The sequence below is a fragment of the Rhodnius prolixus genome, unplaced genomic scaffold (assembly GCF_049639745.1).
Source record: "Rhodnius prolixus isolate KJV_2025 unplaced genomic scaffold, Rpr scaffold_23, whole genome shotgun sequence".
In the NCBI taxonomy this organism is placed as follows: Eukaryota; Metazoa; Arthropoda; class Insecta; order Hemiptera; family Reduviidae; genus Rhodnius; species Rhodnius prolixus.
In genome coordinates, this window is record NW_027411627.1 from 900,073 (window position 1) to 921,054 (window position 20,982).

General features: G+C 32.0%; 3 protein-coding genes across 8 annotated transcripts; 1 reads left to right on the plus strand and 2 right to left on the minus strand.

The window, feature by feature from the left end:
• Positions 1-639: 639 nt before the first annotated feature.
• On the plus strand, positions 640-11,551 carry rogdi (rogdi atypical leucine zipper). Of its 5 annotated transcripts, none has more exons than XM_074139315.1 (9): positions 640-1,050; positions 1,200-1,491; positions 6,776-6,903; positions 6,979-7,050; positions 7,129-7,260; positions 7,344-7,501; positions 8,174-8,294; positions 8,601-8,810; positions 9,277-11,551. In XM_074139315.1, the coding sequence occupies exons 3-9, from the start codon at positions 6,850-6,852 to the stop codon at positions 9,343-9,345; spliced, it is 816 nt and encodes a 271-aa protein (XP_073995416.1). In that variant the 5' UTR covers positions 640-1,050; positions 1,200-1,491; positions 6,776-6,849; the 3' UTR covers positions 9,346-11,551. The 5 variants fall into 5 exon arrangements, with proteins under 5 accessions (XP_073995416.1, XP_073995417.1, XP_073995418.1 ...); XM_074139316.1 differs by having other exon boundaries at positions 640-1,046; XM_074139317.1 differs by lacking the exon at positions 640-1,050 and having other exon boundaries at positions 1,093-1,491.
• Positions 1,832-5,869, minus strand: LOC141459804 (growth hormone-regulated TBC protein 1-A-like). The gene is made up of 8 exons (XM_074139300.1): positions 5,504-5,869; positions 5,117-5,318; positions 3,939-4,169; positions 3,785-3,856; positions 3,613-3,701; positions 2,660-2,768; positions 2,380-2,565; positions 1,832-2,134 (listed from the first exon to the last, which is right to left on the minus strand). Exons 1-8 carry the CDS (start codon positions 5,518-5,520, stop codon positions 2,030-2,032), a joined length of 1,011 nt encoding a protein of 336 aa, XP_073995401.1. The 5' UTR covers positions 5,521-5,869; the 3' UTR covers positions 1,832-2,029.
• Positions 9,796-18,145, minus strand: LOC141459798 (probable tRNA (uracil-O(2)-)-methyltransferase). Of its 2 annotated transcripts, XM_074139286.1 has the most exons (4): positions 17,217-18,145; positions 13,665-13,889; positions 12,281-13,147; positions 9,796-12,173 (listed from the first exon to the last, which is right to left on the minus strand). In XM_074139286.1, the coding sequence occupies exons 1-3, from the start codon at positions 17,916-17,918 to the stop codon at positions 12,302-12,304; spliced, it is 1,773 nt and encodes a 590-aa protein (XP_073995387.1). In that variant the 5' UTR covers positions 17,919-18,145; the 3' UTR covers positions 9,796-12,173; positions 12,281-12,301. The 2 variants fall into 2 exon arrangements, with proteins under 2 accessions (XP_073995387.1, XP_073995386.1); XM_074139285.1 differs by lacking the exon at positions 9,796-12,173 and having other exon boundaries at positions 12,228-13,147.
• Between the last annotated feature and the right edge of the window lie 2,837 nt (positions 18,146-20,982).

Here is a 20,982-nt window from a genome sequence, read left to right on the forward strand (position 1 = left end):
CAGTTGGCTGAATTAACATTTTCTCTTTCTAGGAGACCATTACTGCCCGGTGACCGGAAGTGTTCCGAAAGAAAAATGTTTCAATGACCCCATCTTTTTTTTTTTGTTAATTTTTGGGCCTAAAGATAAATACTGCACAACATTCATTATTCAATCCTAATAAATGTAATTCACAATATTAACAAGACTTCAGGAACGGAAGTAGTTATTGTACAGTACATTTCCATGCTACTTATTTTAATATACTTCAAGATTAAGTTACTTTTATTATAAATATAGTCTTTTGAGTTTTCAAAGTGCTTTATTATTTTAACTCACCCACAAATCATTAGTTATATAAAGTTTGTTTTAATGTTACGAATTTGGACAAGTGAGAGGGAGCTTACCCGTTTAAGTTCACTGTTTATTGATTGGTAAAATATTTATTGTGAGCTTGCATCCACTTCCACCTGATTTGGCAGACATTGGAGTCCCGCCTAGAAGAAATAGGCGTCTACTTTATTTACTGTTATCTTAAAACAATTTAACTACTGCAGTAGAAAAAAAAAATGGACTAGGATAAGATCTGGCGATTGAACAACAGTTGTGAATTGTTCATTGTCCATGTGTCACTAAAATTTAAATTCAATTCAGAATTTTGTCTTTCTAAATTTGAATATTTAAAAATGAACCAAGACGTGGTTTCTGAATAGAAACAACTGTCAATTGATTGTGCCTGTTGCACGCAATCTTACAGGTACTCTGACACCCTCACTTCACTTTTTAAAAACACGTTCATGGGACACAGTCAAACTATTCCCAAGTTCATGCACCAATAACGATATAGTTTCACACAAGTTGAACGAATACGTAACTTGCTGTTGGTAGAGTTAAAATGTGTTAGAATCGTATAGTCACATGAAAATAAAATAAAAATATACTTGAACTGGAAACAGGAAAAAATACAAATTTAGTTAAATTTCATGAAAGGGCACAGATGTTATATCAGCTGAGAACTGAAATTGCTAATTGTTAAGAAAAACACTTCTTCTATAGTCAAAAGACTTGTGAGTTAGTATTTACAAATTTATTCATAAACCTAGTTCTTATATAGTGTTAACTAAACCGTTAGTCCTTAAATTACTTTCAGTGCAGTTTCATGCGACATTGAACTGCGACTGTCCACTATTTTGTGGTTATAATAAATTTTATATTCTTAGTTTTTATAGTTTCTGAATGATAATGGAACAATCGTTTGACAACATAGAAACATAAAGGAAATGTGATGATTGAATGAACGAGATGACTAATTATAATAAACAATGAATAATCACAAATGATTTTCTACGGATGGGCGTGTTCAACAGCTACATAAGCAGCGTTTTAATGTAATCGCAGCATAAAGAAGTTTAATCTAACTAGAATCCAGTAAGTTACGAGATCAGATAACAGCTCAGCGAGGTGATAAACCGGAACTAGGAACCCGCTAGACGTTCTAGATCAGCCATTTAAGTAAGTTTTACAGTCCATAAATTTTAGGAAAATACTGAATACTGAAATCTAAAAAAAAAAAAAAAAAAAAAAAATAGAAAAAATCTTTAATTTCATTTAGGATTTATTTTTTAACATTTAGTCAGTCACCAACAGACATACAAGAAGTTAGAAAAAATATAGAATGCTCTTAAACAGTTCTTAAATTAGACATGCTCTGCTCCACTGAAGCAAACGTTATTGTTGAATATTCGGTACGATGACAGATTAAAGTTATCACAATGAAAACATCTTTCGGCAAACCGGAAACAATAATCAATAATTATAATAAATTAAAATGAAAAGAAAAAAAAAACCATAATGCGCAAAAAATCGTACATCCATTTATTATATAAAAAGCTGTAAAAAGTTATTTTGTTCATTAAAGCTCCATAAAATGATACAAAATTTTGTTTATTTAAGGACACACAAATATAAAATGTTTGGCCAGCCATTGAGGTATACATAATTTGTTCGATACAGACGAAATTTTAAGATCTCTTTTTTGATTCCTTCAGTTTTACTTTCTTTCATTTTTGTTCTTAGTTATCCTATTCGCAGCAATGGTTTCTCTTAATCTAGAAATCTGCTTTGAGCTAATTTTTCCAGGAACCTTGAATATATTCTGAAACATAGTATTTAAAAGATAGTAATTAAATTCGGTGCGTCAAATTTTCACGGAAACTTTTCGTTTCCGGTTAGAGGTTTACACGCAAAAATTACAAAATAACCTCCTATCCTGTTTCAGGAGATTTCAAAACGAATATATCTGATAAAAATTACTATTGAAACTTTCTTTTATTAGAATATTACTAGGATAAAAGTGTGTCACATGCGTTTATAAATTATATAATTAAAAAAAAAAATTACCTTCAGAAACTTATGGCAATGTATAACGTTAGGACCTTTGACAATTGCTTTTAAACAATCGCTAACATCCAAGAACTGATCGCAAGCCAATATCTCAGACTTGTGCAGGGCAATCAATGTAATAGCAACTCTTAATAAAATTTTTGATCCTTCATTAAATAGGCAATCCCATATTCTTAAAACTGTCTTCACAGAGATTTTTAATTTATGGAATTAATTTAAAACAGAAACGATAATAAATATGGAATAAAATAAATTATAAATAACAAAACTTGTATACCTCTGTGGGCAGCACTTCACAATATAAACAGACCAACCATTTTGTCAAAACAACAGGCCAAGGCAGTCCTAGTTGTGATAAATGGGCATTTACTGCCGGGTACTTTGAGCTAAAAAAAAGAACAAAATAAATCTCTCACAGTTGTAATTAAGAATTATATATAAATTAGTTGCTGGAGAAATCTTCAATGGCCGATTATTGATGATAAACTACTTAATTCTTTACATTTGTCCAGCAATTATTTTGCAGTGGTGTCCAAAACTGATTAAATTGATGGCTTGGTGTCTTCTTCAAGGCAAAAAAAAAAAAACAAAGTAGGAAGCAGATTTAAATAAAGTTTTGCAAAAGATGGACACTCAATCGAAATGTAGCCAAATAGTTTGATTTTTCTAAACAATACTTAGCAATTAATTATATTAATACTTAGATATGACGCCTTATGTTTTGACTTCTTTTCAATAATCATTTAGACAATATTCATCTTGTACACATATTCTCTCTAAGGATAATTTTTATTTCCGCTAGTATCCAATCACTTCCCCCATCTTACGGGTAAGCATTGTGCTTACGTTAAATTTTCGAAATAGATATTTCATCGGATATTCCCATTTTGAGACTCCCTTTCTTAAAAAGTGGTTTTTTTTTTTTAGAAAATGATATTTGAAACACAATATCTTAAAAAGGAAACGTAATGGGATGCCAATAGTGATTTATATTTTGATATTGTCCTTACCAGGCGACCTTACAGTAAATTATAAATAAAAACTCCTCAATATCGTAAGAGCGACTTAGTAGACTGATTTTTCACTTTCCAGAGTTTTACTTAAAAATAGCTCTAACGATTTTCTTTAAGCTTTGAACGATTATTGTACTTATTCACGTTAGCGGACAGCTTAAAGATAGTTTAATAGTTTCCCTACTTTCTTGAAAAATACTGATCACAAAAAACAAACCTGACCAATTCAGATATTACATCAATGTCAGTTAGCAATCCATCCATGGTGTTGCTATAGTAATCTGGTAATATTCTCTCAACAAGAGTCTGTAAAGTAAACATACAGGTAAATTATCGCGTGTGTTCTCAAAAATTAAAATACACATTGTTGAAAAGTTATGGTAACATACCTTCAACAACCAAAAAGTGGACTCTTCACTTTTAGTAACTAACAACAGTAGACCTGCAATGTAATTCATTCCCTAGAAAGAATTAAGAATCAGACGTAAAGTAACAATGGACATTTTCTTTTTGTAATAGCCTTACAAACACTATAATCGTTACCTGGCAATATCCGGTAACTTTATTATGATGGCCGTACGCCACTAACACTCTGAATAATTGTTCTTGATATTCATCGCCGGAATTAAAAAATATATTATCCGGAAACGTTCTGGGGAGATCAGTTCTAATCATTTCTGTAAGTGTTGTATCGTGTTTAGAATTCAATAATTTCTGATACAATCCTACATTAAGGTTCATTTCGTCGGCTGCCCCACTCACGTACAGCCAAATCTAAAAAAAAAAAAAAAATTAATTCACATGTTATGAAATTGTGCTTTAGTAGAGTTTACTTAAATACTTAACGAAAAAAAAAAATGTTGTGATCACATAACTCTTTATTTATTTCATTTGTATAAGCCCTAATTGTCTTTATCAGTGGCATACCCAGGGGTGTTCAGTGGTAAGCTTGCTAACCGATTCGTGCTACAACCTGCGCTAGCTATCCATTATCAAACGCTCTACAAGTTTTCACTCAGGCTTCAATAGTACGTCAAAAATCCTACCAACATTTGGATCCAACGTCTTTGTTGGACTAGTGCCGGAAATAGAAACCTAGGCCACAGGAAGTAAATTAACCGTTACTTCTTCAAATGAGTTATAAAACTACAGCATTTAACTAGAATACCAAGTTTAAAGAATAATCGTTTATTCCTACGATTACCAAATTTCTGTACTAATATTTTTCGTTTTTGTGTTGTGCTGACCATGTTTACTATAAAAATTACGACATATTACAAAGCTCCACATAAACATAAGTTTTGTAAGTAACAAAACTCATAATACATTTCTTATCAAGTTAGCACAAATGGTAAATCAGAATGGCATCTCAGTTCGAAAATCCTTTTTTTTTCGGAAAATATTTCAAGTATATAAATTAGACATTTAACGATAGCGATTCTAATTAGGGACTAACTTCCAACTCGATCAGAAATATTAGTGAGCAAATAATTGGAGGAAAAACAAAATATGTGACCTTCCTGCGATTTTTCGTTTTTGAGCAGTGTTGCTAAAATTAACGTAAGTGTACCGGAAATACCTTTGCTGTCATACCAGATTTAAAAATACTAACTAAGTGATATCTAAACTAATATTTGGTGATGACTGTTCCGAAAATTTGCTTAAAATAAAGAAAGTTAAAAATAAAGAAATTAAATAATGTTCTTAAATTCTAAATTCACCTTTTCCCTGTGCTCATTAGGAATTCCTTTCCTTATCTCCCTTTTTAAAGTATGCGGCTTGCGTAACAACCTTTGCTTTGTCATTGCGCGCGTCCATTTTCTAGACCTTTTCGCCAATATTTTCAAATATTGAGACATAAATGACTCGTAAGTAGTATAGTCAAAATCATCAGGGCGCTCAAATCCATATTCATCAACTTTACTGAAAATATTAGTATGATAAAAAAGTATTAAATCTAATCTGCAGAATTTTATCTTTTATTCATAAAGTAAATCTAGGTCAGCTCACTAAGAAGCTGACACTTAGTTAAAATAAAATTTATTCTTTTTTTGTATAAATTGTGAGTAAAAAAAGGACACTTTACAAAAAGTAAGTTTACTACTTACCTGAAGTTTGAAGACATGTTCAATAATTATTAAATTAAGTTAGAAAACAATTCTTTATTTTAGGCTCTCCACTGATCTATTATTTTATACAAATTAACGTATTTCACGAAATAGCAGATACTACAAATATTTTTGGAAATTACTTTTAACATTAAAGTTGCTTTCTTTTATTTTAACTACATTCAACTGGGTTGCAACAGATCGGCACAAACGGCCTTTCCATATAAACTAATATATCTTAGAATTAAACTAGGTAAATCCATAACTAAACCATAGATTACACTAACGAAATGATTAGATCCTGGGCTCAACCAGGAATTGCTTTCTGAAAAGTCTCCAACCTTGTAATAACCTTCCCCTAAGTTTTAATGAATCATCCAAGCTCTATTAAGTTTAAACTGACAGCTTTCTCAACAACCCAGTAACAATGGGTTTGCTTTTATCTTTTTTTCATTAAAACCATTTTTCAGCGAAAATAAATTATTTAAGGAGTTGTTTAAGCGTCTATTTTAGTAAGATTCATGTGGATGTATTAAGAATTTATTCTGTGGCTAGCTGATTTGGGGCTACTTCGGCCCACCGACGTTGTTTAGCCAGAATGTACATCGATTTTGTTTCCTTCTATTAATTTTCTAACAACAATTCTATCTTATCATCAGTGATATACTGGTGCTAAGGACATAAATCAGCACCTTAATCCTGGGCACATCGGCTATCTTCTACTCTGATGCAACGAAGGTGCTTTTCTGCAGGTAGTTTGTCTAGCATGTATTGCATTACATGAAAGAATCAATGGACTCATTCTTCCAAGTCTCGACTCCGTAGGTTTAAGGGAAAAAGTGGTTTTTATAAAATTTGAGAACATAAAAATAACTAAAAACAGAAAATCGCTAATAGTTCTAAATTCAGATGTTCTTATGGGACCCAAAAGCATATATTAATGTGGGAACTGTCTTCAAAATTTGGCACAATTGATTAAATTTTTACAAGGAGTAAATTTATTAATTTACTTTTGCTGGGAGAGTTTACCGTGAAAACATCGATTTAAGGAAAGCTATACTTAAAGATCGATAGGAAGCTGTTTATTCTAATGTTGCAGATAATTTAACTACTGTTTTAACAATTAACCCTTGTAAAAGTAAATTTATGTGAAACTAACGATTTATTTATTGTATTGTTTATTTTTAGGTACTTACGGTTGAGTATTCAGTAGGCATGATTTATTTTTTTATTTTCCTTGTAAAGTGACCAGAATATTGTTTTTATGAACAGGTAGCAGGGTGATGATTCATTAATAATCAATCTGCATTCCATATTAAGCATTGTGATTTGAAAGGAGCCAGTAAATGGTTTTATGTAAAGCGATGGTTGATTCAGAAAAAGAAGAAGCAATATGCCTGGTAAGTTTTTTGTTTCAATTTTATGCATTTGTTCAATATATTCATTGATAAATTCATTTAATACATATATTTCAGCAAAATGAATTCGAATGGGTTCTACATAAAGAGGTTCATGCTGTACTGAATCAATTAAGTGCAATATTAGTGGTTAGTTTGTTAATGTTTTTTTTAATTACTTTTTTATTTCAATTACTTTTTTTGTAATTCAAAAATTCTTCATTGCAGGAATGTTCACGAAAGTTTCCATTTGTTTTTAATACTGATGCTCCTCAGAAGCATGAAAAATTTGTCCTTACTAGTGGGTTAGATCAGCTCAAGTGTGTCGTATCTCTGACAGGTGATTGTATTTCACACGCAGTAAGTATTTCGTTCATGATATTTCAGTTCATCAATTACGTCAGAGGTTTGTGTTTATTTATTTATTTATTTTTTAATTATAGGATATAAATTTTAAAATACAGCGCCAACAAACTGTCAATTATCGAACATCTATTCAGAGTGAGAACCCATGGAGGCTGCATCAGGTACAAGATGCCGTCAACCATCTGCATCAGGCTTTAATAACTATTGAGAATATTGATAAAGATTATATTTTTAGGTAATATTCTCCTTATCTTACTGCTCACCTTCTGTAAATCGGAATTTAATGCATGTTATTTAATTTCCTTCTAATTTGTGTTTTCAAAAAATATCGAATGTTCCATTACAACTATTTGGGACAGGGAAAGCAAACCAGAGATAAGTCTCATGCTCTCCAATATTCCTGTGACAGTTAGTAAATATTTCGATCGTGTCTATAATATTGAAGGTTAGTGAAAACTGTAGGTTTCGTTTTGGGGAATAAGAAAAATTAAAATCCATTCACTCATCTTCGAGGTACGGGACTTTGATCGCTCGTTTTGATAATTATATTCATTCGCAAACAGACCATTTTGCGATGAGTATTCAAAATTTAAGAATTTTTTTAAGAAATTTAAGAATGAATAAAAATAATTATATTTTATAGACACAGTTTCAAGGAAATCGAAATTATCTTCTCACTTAACTCCAGGGATACATTAGAGGGCCTAATTTTTATGTAAGTGTTGGTGACGAGGGATATGTTAGCCAACATCCCATGGAAGCGTATCAACTGCCAAGTCATAAGCACTTATTGATCATTTACATATCTTTTGAATTAGCTTTTTTAAAAGGATTTAAAAGTTATCTCACAAAGTCTTCCTCTTGCTGTTGTTCTTAGTACAGAAATTTAATTGTAAAACACTTTCAGATCATCTGAGGAGGTGCTTCATATTTTGGGCAATATTCTTGGCTGTCTTCAAAGAGGAAGAACTTCTTTAATATTGCCTAGAAAGAGGACAATCGATGATCTTATGAAAAGCAGAAATATGGTATGAATTCAAATGTTATTACCATTTTATGGCAATAGATTTTTTATATTTTATTATAATTACTGCATTTAAATATAAGGTTGCCTTATCCAAAATTAAGATATAATGATAAGCTTTACGAGTTTTATTTACAATATATACCAAAATTTATAGGCATAAATGACGATAGATATTAGATTGCTACAAAATAAACTAAACATAACTGTTAATACTGTACCCATTTATACTCTGCTTGCTAGAGAATTTTTTTTCCTTTAAAAACTACCATTTTGCAAGTAAATCATAATTGTTTTTATTTTGTTTTAGAAATGTTTAAATCCTGCATTGCCTGAAGATCTGGCGTTAAGTTTTTACATACAAAGTCACAAGTTAGTGTTCGCTGTTTACCAAGTTAGCTTTGTCCAAGGAACAATGAAATTTGAATCACATCAAGCAGAAGCTTCCGTTCCTTGGTTGAATGATGTTTTAGTCCTGTTCACAGTAGCGCTGCAATTAGGACAACAATTGAAAGATAAGGTGATGAATTTTTATTTTGTTTTTCTGTATTCAGATTTGACATACACCATACCAGCACTTCCCCTGCTATTAACCTTCAATTTCTTTATTTAACTGAAGCCGACATTAAAAACGGGTCGGCGACTTCATGTTTATATTACATACTCTTACGGAGGTGTATGCATGTTTGTAAATAATACTTAGCTCAAAACGAACAATCACAAGAATCTCTTAAAAAATATTAATTATTTTTAAGAATGCTTTACTAAATCATTTTATTAAACTGTTTAGAAAACGGCCATTTTCTTGCGCTTTCGGCACTCAAGTAGATCTGAAACACTTATTTGAAACCGGAATAGGTGATAGGCATCCTTTTCCTGTATCATTTTAATTAATGCGATTTTCCAAACTGCATAATGTTAAGAGTAGAAAATAGTTTTAGGTATATAATTGGAGAAATATTAATGATAATGTTTACTTGTTGTAGATAAGCGTATTTGCTCAGTATAAAGACTTCACTGTTGGTTCGCAAGCGTTACATTGTGTGGCGTATTAGGTCGCCTTAGGAGATATCGATCTGTCGTACTTAAATTAGTGCTCAAGCAAATCAATCATCTCATCTTGTCGACATTACAAAAAAGTCAATCAATTTTTTACTAGTCTTTTCTTTGTTTTTAGTATTAGACTTTATTTTTAGATTTAGGAATATTAGATTTTAAATTTAAAATATTTTAGTACGTGATTCACAATAATACGTATAACTACACAGTTGAATTTTAACATTTTTAGTTTTTACAATCGAATAGTAAAATCTTTTCATTTTCAGTGTTGAACTATTTAATAGTACCCGGAAAATGAAATAATAATAGTTATTACTTAAAGTAAATTAAGGGATATATCAGCCCTAAGTTACCTTAATAGGTTTAGCAAAGTGTATAAATAAATAAAAGGAATTATACCTTTCAAGTATGGTATAATTTATAATTACTAGTATTTTTAGAAAAGATTAGTGTGAGAAAAAACAAAAAGTGTATAATTTAAAAAAGGGGAATAAAATCTCAAGAGACATGTTACAAAGTGTAGTATTATTTTGGTGATGAGGGCATTAGATGTGAACCAAACAAGCGTTGGAAAATGCAGTTTACCTCCTTTACTCATGGTAGTACCCATCTTGGGCTTCTTAAAAGGGAACTTACACCTTCTGACTGTCTAAAGTCTTAGAACGCAATCTTCTAAGGCCACCTGACAATCTTAGGTCCCCGCATGCTAAAGCTGCCATCCTCTCGAGAGTCTGAATCCTGAGTACCCTAGTACCTCCTGAAGAACAATTTACAATGTTGCATTGATTGTTGATCTTCTGTACTCTGCTGCACAGCAGACCATAAACCGTCCTCAGCAACTTCCACATTTTTTGTTATTAGCAACCATACGTGATTTGAAATAGAATAAGATTCTTTTAAAATAAATTTTCGTGCTCCATTAAAGTTAAAATTCCTTATATATTTAATTGAACGTTAGAGGTTAAGAAAACTGCACACATACTGAGATATGACTTGAAATCTGAAAGAAAAGAAATCAGGAAAAGTGAACTTGAAATAAATGGCTGAGAAGGATATTGCAAAACTAAAACAGCTGAAAAAAAAACTTCATTTTTAAACTCCTTAAATTAACATGCTGGCAAGTTTTGGTCACATTCTTCGATTGAAGAACAGCAATGGTTCGAGAAAAGCATAAAGACACCCTGAAGGTTCATTAATTCCAATGAAATTGCGAGGACTATGTAAAGTGTGGTAAAAGAGAGATGGTTTGTCAAAACCTTATCTGACAGGAAGAAGAAGCTGGAAATAATAATTTGTTCTTGTATTTCCTACCCAGGTAATTGATACTGACATCAGTAATATGATTGTCGATTGATACACATATGGAGGATTTGGATTGAAGTTGAGTTTAACCTCAAAATATTGAGGGCAAAGTATGGTGGGTTCCTTCATTTTTAGTATCATTATTTTAGCTTCCTCAAATTGCTCCCTTGGTACAAAATATAAAATCCACAACAGCTATAGCTTATCGCTATAGTTATAAACTTTTTACACCTTTTCTTGTTTGACACATCTTCAGGAAATTTGACGTCCCTGCGGGAATCCCAACTTAACTGTAATAACATTGCACATTGGCGACACTACAGTCGTACAATGACTGAAAAGTATATACAACCTGAGCTTAAGTTTGGTAAGAGTAACTATTCGAGTGTGGAGAACCCACATACATACCCTAGCCTGTCAAATGTAAAGTTCACGCCTCATTCTACGAACTAACACGGACTTTTAAGAGACGACAATAGAAGGTCGCAATGGATATGGCTTTATAGCCACTTCCATTTCAAATAATCGTAAATATGACGAATTACGGTAGCTCGCTCTTTCTAGCAGTTTGGTTCATTTTAACCTTCATTCTCACCTATCAAGATTTATGGCATAGATTTTTTTAAAATTCTTTTTTCCCAAATACTTAGAATTGAAAACATTACTTGTATGTATTCATTGTGCTACGTTTAATTGTTTGTACTAATAGTGATCTTATGAATTGTTTATGTTAATTACTTCTACTTTTATTATTAATAAACTAATAACAAAATTTGTAAGTTTTTTAAAAGCGACAATAACTTGAAATAAGTGAGAGGAAGCCGATTGTAATTGGCTGTGTGTTCACCATTATATATTGTTGCAATTGTATCAGAGCAATAAACGTTTTATTAATTCAAACACTTTCAATATTTCATATCCTTACTTTCCTCTAATAGACAACAAAGAAGTGCTACGATTGGGTCAAATTTTCTATATCACCGGAAATAAAAAGTTTAGGTATTACATGAAAAATGGTCGCTTCCTGTATGTGAGCACCCGAGCACAAAAACGAAGAATCATAGAAAGTTCAAACTTTACACTTCGTTTGGGTGCTTGATTGAAAATTCGTTTTATTAGTTCGAGAAAGATTTTCTTTTCAACAGGGCTTTGTTATGAAAAATCAGGATGCATAGAATGTTCGAAGTTGATCATTCTATATAAATATAATTTTCTCAGAGTAAAAAACAGAAATTTTTGGTTTTCGAAGCAAGTCTGCTTTGCATAATATTAAATGGGTACCTTTTTTTTACTTAAAAATGAAAATATACAATTTTTTTTAATTATTGCTTCTTAATTTCTCATTAATTGCGTTTCGAACAAACATTAATTCAGACTGTCAAATTCTAAACAAACCTAATTGGTGCCTGATTTAATTTTCTTTCCATTGATTTGTTACATCCTAAGTATCATTCCTCATCATAACTGAAGTAACCAGCTTTAAAGAAACATGTAAACAGAGAATTTATGAGCCAGTTGTTGACTGAAAATAACAAAAATTATTGTATAATAATATTCACAATAGGGAATTCACACGTCATTTTAACAATTTTATTTAAAAAAATATGTTTTATATTTGCTTATACAAACTTTAAACATCAAAAGTTGAGTTCAGCTGGAAATATTTTCAATTTCATGTCTGTATGAACAACTTTCATCTGGCAATGGACACGAATCTGGATGATTATTGTAAAACCAACAAGTTCTCTTTTTCCATTTATCTAAGTCGGTCATAATTTTTTCAGTTGGTTTTCTAAATTTAACGAATCCATTTTGGAGCTGGAAGATATTCTGATTATTTCTTAAAACAGTCTGTAGGCCTCCACATTCATTTTTTAACTGAACCATCAAATCATCTGGCATTGATTTGACAAGGTCACTTAACTTTTTCGGAATCCCTTCGTTCCAGATTTTTGTAGTATAATCTCTGAGTAATAATTCTGCAACATGTGAGACAATATCGTTGATTACTTTCTTGTTTAATTGCGTACAATTACGTACTCTTTCAACAGCTTCTCTTGGCTTATAATCGTTCAGCCATCTGGTGGCAGCCTTTTCAGTACAGTCAACAGATAGACCATGTATTAATTTCACTACTTCTTCCTCAACCTTACCATCCTGTTCACATTCATCGTATAACCTACCAAAACTCACAAAACATATCCTTTTAGTTGAAGGAATTCGTAAACGATCTCTACGAACAATAAATCCACAAGTGTTGCAAATTTTTTCAACATAATCCATGTAATCATGATAAATACTTTTTTTCGTGTTACTTCTACAATACTTCTGACCATTAAATTCATACGCACAGCATGGTAACAGAAAGAAATTCGTTTTGTAAGAACTCCTCATGCTGATCACTGGGATCCATGGAGTTAATTCGTCAGAATGATTACCAATAATCCAATCGGCGTCTCTGAACAATGAACACTCTGAGGGGGTGATCTGCATTACCTGGAAATAAAAAAAGTTGGTTCTAAAGTTAAAAATTAACAAATTTTTACTTAATCTTACTCCGAAAGAAAGCATAGCGATCGAGTCAAATTTCCTACGGAAGTATCTTTTTTCAGATCCCTAAGCGCTAATAAGTTTATTCTGTGTACGTATGTGAACACACGTATCTCATAAACGTAAAATTGTTGGAAGAACGAACTTTATATTTCATTTCAATACCCCAATGAGAACTAACAGAAAATTTAAAGTTCAACTTTAAAGTAGAACTTTACTGGAGGGATTTTTCGGAGGTGGGGGTACTCCTCTCTCTCTCTCTCTGTGTGTTCTTTCATTGTACGGTCTTACAAACTTGGATTTACAATAAAATGTAAGAATTAAAACATTTAGGACTGTCTGAAACAGAGAGAGAGAGGAATAGAAAAACCTTCAGCTCTTTGACAATAACCATCGTTCTATAGTAAGTGATACATTAATTTTGAAAAAATAAATTTAATAAAGAAAATATAAAGTTACTTACCTTAAGAACAGTGCTAGAAGGGTAATTTTCCCATATCTTTCTTGAACGAACATCAATTCCAATGCCATCATGTCCTTCACTGTTCATTATGTAAACTAGTAAACCGTTACCACATCCTAAGTCAACGAATTTTTGAGGTTTTTTATCCCACAATAGAATCAAATAGGTTGCAATTGCTATATCTTCATGAATAAATTTTTCTACATTTGTGCATTCGGTCCATATCTTCAACAGGAAAATATAAGGAAAATTGGGGTCTTAAAAAAGGTCATAGATTCTACATTTTTTATTTTTAGTATCTTAAAAGTTACAGATCTCCTAGGATTCATCATCACTATATCCAATTTCTTCAGAATCGGGACAAAAAAAAAAAACTCAAGACATTTAACATTAAAAGTTTAAACCAAAACAAGCTCAAAGAAATGGCGATTTCTTTTTTTCAATTAGAAGTATGAGTCACAAATTTATTTTTAACATGCTCTCTAGGAAACCGATTAGCCAGTGGTTAGCAAATACTGGATTCCAACGCGGTGACCAAGGGGGTTCATATTAGTGATGGGCAGAACGAGTCCGTCTTTGGACTCGTTGGATTTGAATCAGTTCCAGGGTTGGAATCGATTCCAACAACTCGTTCACCGATTCCGGTCTCTGTACTTACCCTATGCATTAGTAAAAATGTCACGCAATTTATTAAAAAATATCATTAAATGTTAGCTTTCCCAGTTAATAACAAAACTATATTTCTTTAACACACATTGAGTACTATCCCTAATTTCCAATTGCACTGATAAATATAAAATTAACAACGTAACACAAAAATTAACATAAAAATAGACTAGTCAATTATAAAAATTAAAGCAATGCTGTTTAGTCATTATCTAGCTTGACCACTGGAAGACTGGAGTTAACGTGCTTCAAGAGGATCCAAGGTAGAGAAACGGAAATGGGTAGGAAATTATTCCCATAAAAAAAATTCTAACCCTTCAAGCAAAATGATAATTACTCATAAATAAAGAAATATTTATTTACTAGGACTTGTATATCAAGCTTTAAAAATATTATCTTATTATCTTACGAAAAGAAAAAGCTGTGTGCTTAATCTTTAACATAGCGCTGGACACTCTTATTCTTATCTTCATTGGGTAAGTTTAACCGTGTACATGACCGTGAGACAGTCAAAGTAACACTGAGCCAAAATTTAGTATTACCTAATTGGTTTACTTACTGCAGTATCCCTCCCACTCTATCACCAATTTCACAAACATTCATCGATTGGAAATAATTTTTAGTTAAATATTCGTTTTATTTGAATACAAAAAACATTATAACGCTTTCTTAAGATGATTTTAATTTTTAAAATTTGTTTTTGTCCATTACTCTTATATAATACGAAGAATTTCAAATAAAATATAATATACAAACACAATGATCTAGTATGCAGGTGGAGTCAGTCCTCGTTACCATAGCAATGGAACCGTTAAACAACTCCGGTTCCAGCTCCAGCAATTTCTATTGGCTAGATTCAGTGAACGAAAAAATGGAACGAGTCCGGTTTCAAAAGGATTTAAATCACTCCGGATTCGACTCCACCAACTCCAGTGGATTTAACCAATGAAAATGCTAGAGCTGGGCCGGAGTCGTTTAACGGTTCCGTTGTCATGGTAACTACGACTGACTCCACCTGCACACTAGATCATTCTGTGTTTGTATATTATATTTTATTTGAAATTCTTCGTATTTTATAAGAGTAATGGACAAAAACAAATTTTAAAAATTCAAATCATCTTAAGAAAGCGTTATAATGTTTTTTGTATTCCAATGAAACGAATATTTAACTAAAAAATATTTCCAATCGATGAATGTTTGTGAAATAGGTGATAGAGTGGGAGGGATACTACACTAAGTAAACCAGTTAGGTAATACTAAATTTTGGCCCAGTTTTACTTTGACCGTCTAGCTGACATGTACACGTTCAAGCTTACGCCAATGAAGATGAGAGTAAGAGTGTCCAGCGCTAAGTTTAAGATTAAGCACACAGCTTTTTCTTTTTGTAAAACAATAAGATAATATTTTAAAAGCTTGATATTCAATTCTTAGTTAATAAATATTATGAGTAATTATAATTTTGAAGGGTTAGAATTTTTATGGAATAATTTCCTACCCATTTCCGTTTCTCTACCTTGAATACTCTTGAAGTAAGTTAACTCCAGTCTTCTAGTGGTCAAGCTAGATAATGACAAAACTGCATTGCTTGAATTTATATTTGACTAGCCTATTTTTGTGTTAATATTTGTATTACGTTGTTAATTTTATATTTATCAGAGCAATTGGAAATTAGGGATAGTACTCAATGTGTGTTAAAGAAATATAGTTTTGTTATTAACTGGGAAAGCTAACATTTAATGATATAATAATATAATAAATTGCGTGACATTTGTTCTTATGTTTAATCGTTCCAAACCTTCTGCTGCCTCATTTTCATTTTTATTTGCCTAAATTTTTTGGGGCGGGGCGGAATCACTTTTTTTTAAAAATAGGGATTTGAATCAACTCGTTCCACCATCGGACTCGTTCCAATGGAACGAGTCCGCTCAAATAGCCCATCACTAGTTCATATACAGCTGCTAGCCCTTAGATTTTGTCTTTCTAGGAGCATCTTACAGCTCACTGCCCTGAAAATATTTCTTATTCTTTTCTAAAACTAAAATGATCTGCCAAACGACCAAAACCAAATCACTAATGTGCAAATTTTACGCATAATTAAGAAAATTGAAATGTCTACTTTTGAAATGATGGGTCAAATTACTAAGCTAAACTTTTTAACAAACAATGTATTACATGGGCCAAAATCATTAAAAAGCTTGTATAAAAATAGTGAACTTGTAAAAAAATAATTTACAGTTGATATTTCTCAGTCTATTTAGAGATAGGTTCTATTTATATATGTGTGTATATATTAAACTTCAAAGACTTTTACGTTGAATATAAATTTACGTTTAGCACAATTTATGTTTTGTGTTTATACTAGAAAAACTTGGTATTTCACACTGGTTTTAAAAGAAAAATAGCAAGCACTTCAACTCCATTTGGTTTTGTAGAAACGCTGAGAAAAAAAAGAAGAATGTATTGTACAACTTCATTAAATCGAATTAATATTTTTTGGGGAATATAAAAAAAAAGGCAAAGATAGTAAAACATTAATTAAAAAAATTGAAGAAACTAAGATTGACCTTTTATCAGCCCTATTTCCCATCAATAAGGTAAACCATTTTCAAAATTAAAACAATTACAGTGCTTAGCATACTGGACTCCCACGCGGAGGTCCCGGGTTCGAATCCAGCAGCTGACCCTTAGATTTTCTCTTCCTAGGAGCTTCTTACAGCTCACTGTCCGGTGATGGACAGTGTTGTCTGTAACGAGAGAACACTATCCGGAGGCCGGCAGTGCACTGGAAAAAGCTCCGGGCGCTAATAACCTCAGCTGTTGATGCGCAAAAAAAAAAAAAAATTACAGTGCGAACGAAAATCACTAAAAATTTAATAGCATACAAACCTCTTTTATCAGATGAACATACTTTTTCTTCAACTCATTGTATAATACAACATACTCATCTACAGCCACTAAACACAATGAATATACTTGTTCTCTTTTCACATCACCTTGGACCACCCACATTTTGAGTTTAGGAAACAGTGATGTCTTCAAGAAACTAAGGCCGTCTGGATCTTCATGAACAGTCACCAACAAACTGAGCATTCCTTCATGATAATTAAATAAATATGGTAAATCTAGCAATAAATGAGGTCTAGCGTCTGACGTAAATAGTTTTGAAAATTTAACACTATTTTTAGAAAAATCACAATGAATTAAATCAAAAATATCCAATCTAAACACTCCATTCTTTGGAAACGTTAATCTCAGAAAAACATAAGGAACTTCTAGCCGACAAGTGCTGTAATTGAAAAAAATTTCATAAAAAACATCAGCAGATAATATATCAGCGGAAAAATATGTTTTTAACAATCTTTTAACTTCATTGTAGTCCTTTATAGAGCTAGCACTTAGATATTTCACAAAGTTGGTTACGTTGTTGATTTTTACCTCCGAGTATTCACCAAGGTTAATAAAATTACAACCACCAGCATTACGATTCAATGCAAAAGATTTAGTTATTAAAAGATTAATACAGTTCCAAAAATTACTTTCATTTAAATTTACTTCTAGTTGTTCGACAGCTACCCAGTTGCTATCCATTTTAAAATTAAACTAAATTATTTGGCAGAAAAAAAACAAAAATCAAAATTAGAGAAATTACTACATGATTATTGTCTCCAGAGTAACTTTTGGCTCAGTATTCTTTATTTCCTATCCAGCAGAAACACTTCGAAGAACCGTTTATCTCTTTGAACACTTTGAAGAAATCTTCGAGGTAACAGCTGATGTTTCATTCTTGAAGAGCTTTAACCCTTCAAACCTCCATCCTCCAACACATGATGCAACCTTCTCAAGTGTTCATTTAAAGTTAGAAATGTATCGATACTTTTTCAAACGATGAAATAGTACATTCTAGGAACCAATTAACGTTTACATATTTACCAATTTTTTTAAAGATTGTTGTATTTTGCAATGTCATTCTATCAATTACAAGTCCATTACACAAGTTTGCAATGATTTATTGCTATAAGCTAAGTCTCATTAAATCATTCACACCTCATCCGTAATTAACGATTGAAAATGATATCGATAGTGATTAGAATAAGTGTAAAATCAAAAATAACTTTTTTTACCTTACATTCGATAAGATGTAATGATCTATAAGTAAATAAATAGAAGAGCAACCTCAGCCTGTTTTTTTCATTTGTTCATGTGAATAGTTTTTTAGGTACCCATCAAAAAGTGGTTCTGTTTTCTATATTTCAATCCTAATCCTTAGTAATCTATTTTACTCAGGTACGTACTTCCAATTATTTGCAACAGGACCTATTTCATATTATGATAATCACAAGGTTTGATTCTGTTGAAATTTATTTTCTTGCAGAATGAAGCCTTTCACCCAAAATATCAGAGAAGAAATTGTAACATCTCTTAAGAATGGGCTTTCCTATCGTGAAATCGCTCGTAAATACCACTGTTCAATCGGAGTAGTAACAAAAATTAGAAAAAGATTTGGCATACTCGATTCAGACATTAAAAAAAACAAGCCACTTCCCCAACCTAAAATTTCAAAAAGAGAAAAACGCCGTATGTTGGCGTCTCTTCGTTCTGGTGACCTAGAGAATGCTGTGCAGAGATTGCAAGAAATGGATGGTTTGAGTGTCAGTGCAGTAACCGTCCGACGAAGCCTGAGAGAAGGTTTACGTGGCACAGGAAAAATGAAAAAACACCTCACTAAACACCACATGAATCTTCGTTTGAGTTTTGCAAAGAAATTCAAAGATTACACTGAGGAAATGTGGAGTAGAGTAATTTGGTCAGATCAAGCAAAAATCACTGCAATCCAATCGGATGGCAAAGTTTGGGTATTAACAGGAAAAAAGGAGCCGCCGAGTTCCATGTCAGTTCTCCCGACAAGTAAGTGTACTCGGGAAAAGATAATAATTTGGGGCTGTATGACATCAAATGGGGTAGGATTACTGCAGAGGGTCCAAGCTCGGATGACGTCTCAGGATTGTGACAAAATTTTATCCCAAAGTTTATTGGGAAGTTTAACAAAATGGGGGAAAACAGTAGATGAAGTAGTGTTTCAACAGGACAACGATCGAAAACATTCGGTCTCACTTACGGAAAAATGGCTATCTGATCAAGATTTTGAAGTAATAGAGTGGCCTCCAAACTCTTCTGATTTAAATCCCATTCACCAATTGTGGGGGATTTTAAAGGAATCAATTGCTGAAGAAGCATTAAGCCTAGACGACCTTTGGGAGAAAGTGAAGGACGAATGGGATCGTACTGATCCATTATTGTGTGAAAACCTTGTGCGAAGTATGCCAAACAGGATAAAAGCAGTGCTGGAAGCGAAAGGAGGTTATACAGAATATTAACCATTGACATACAATGACGTCTGCGAAACGTCGGCTTGATTTACATATCATTTTGAATTTTGATGTCATCAGACGTTCGCACATTTTATCTTTTTTATTGCATTTAATTAAGTCTTATGGTAAATGCAAGAGGTTGCAATCGTTCTGTGCTTATTTTTAAGTATTTATTCCATCCCTCTTCATCAGTGGTGATAGAATTAGGCAGGCAGCAGAAAACCAGAGCCGAAAAACGTGAAGGCGTAGAGAATGAGATGACATTTAAGTTAGATTGAATGCTTGAGGTTTGAACCGTGGTCGAATATTTAACTAATATTCTATCAATTATACGTTCCGAAAGAAAATGTCGATGAAATGAAAACCATAATGAAGATCAAAGGACGAATGAGTTTGCTACTATTTCTGGCTTCGAAGCAAGATTTGGAATTGAATTAACAATATTATGACTCGATTCTCAGTTATCAATTGTTCTCAGTTCAAGATTCCTCTCAGAATGTTTTGGAATTTGTTTATTTCTATATAAAGTTGATTGATTGATCAACATATAATTAATTGGTTTCTATTAGAACAAGACTACCTTATAAATTAATGATTGGGAAAGGATTTTGTTTTGAAATTTTAATCAAATAAACAGTATTTTCGAGTCGGATCAGCAGTGTTTTATTTGTAAGTGAAGAGGTTTAAGTTTGTTGAAGTAGAACACTTTTCAGAATTATCAAAATTCGTTCCTTCACAACATTTTTACTCTTTCTTTTTGTAAATTATAATTAAAATTTGGAATCAACAGCAATAATGATTATTTTATTCATCTAAATAAATATATGAGATGCTTTCTTGTTGACTTTTTATGTTTTGAACTCAGGTCTTAACAAATTGTCAGTTTATGCAAAATGTTTCTAAAGGATTTGTGTGCCCTTTATCAGTGGCTGATATGATACAGAAGTCTGCTGGTGAGAGGAGTATAATCATTTTCCTTTTATTTCAGTCCCCGATGACGATACACTACCAAGCAGAAACGTACTTAGAGAAAGCAGTTTAATAGGTATACCCAACAAAACGAAGTATATTTCTCAGTACATAAGTATTGATTTCAATTGAAATCAATAGATGGGAAGGCATACAACCAACCAACCAACGACAGTATCAGATCCATAAGAAATGCCAATTGTTGACGTTGGTAATGTTCTATTAAACTAAAGTTGTAAATGCTAGTACCTTGAAAATTTGCCTTTCATTTCGAATAAGCGACGTACACTACCAAAATAAGTTTAAAATCATTA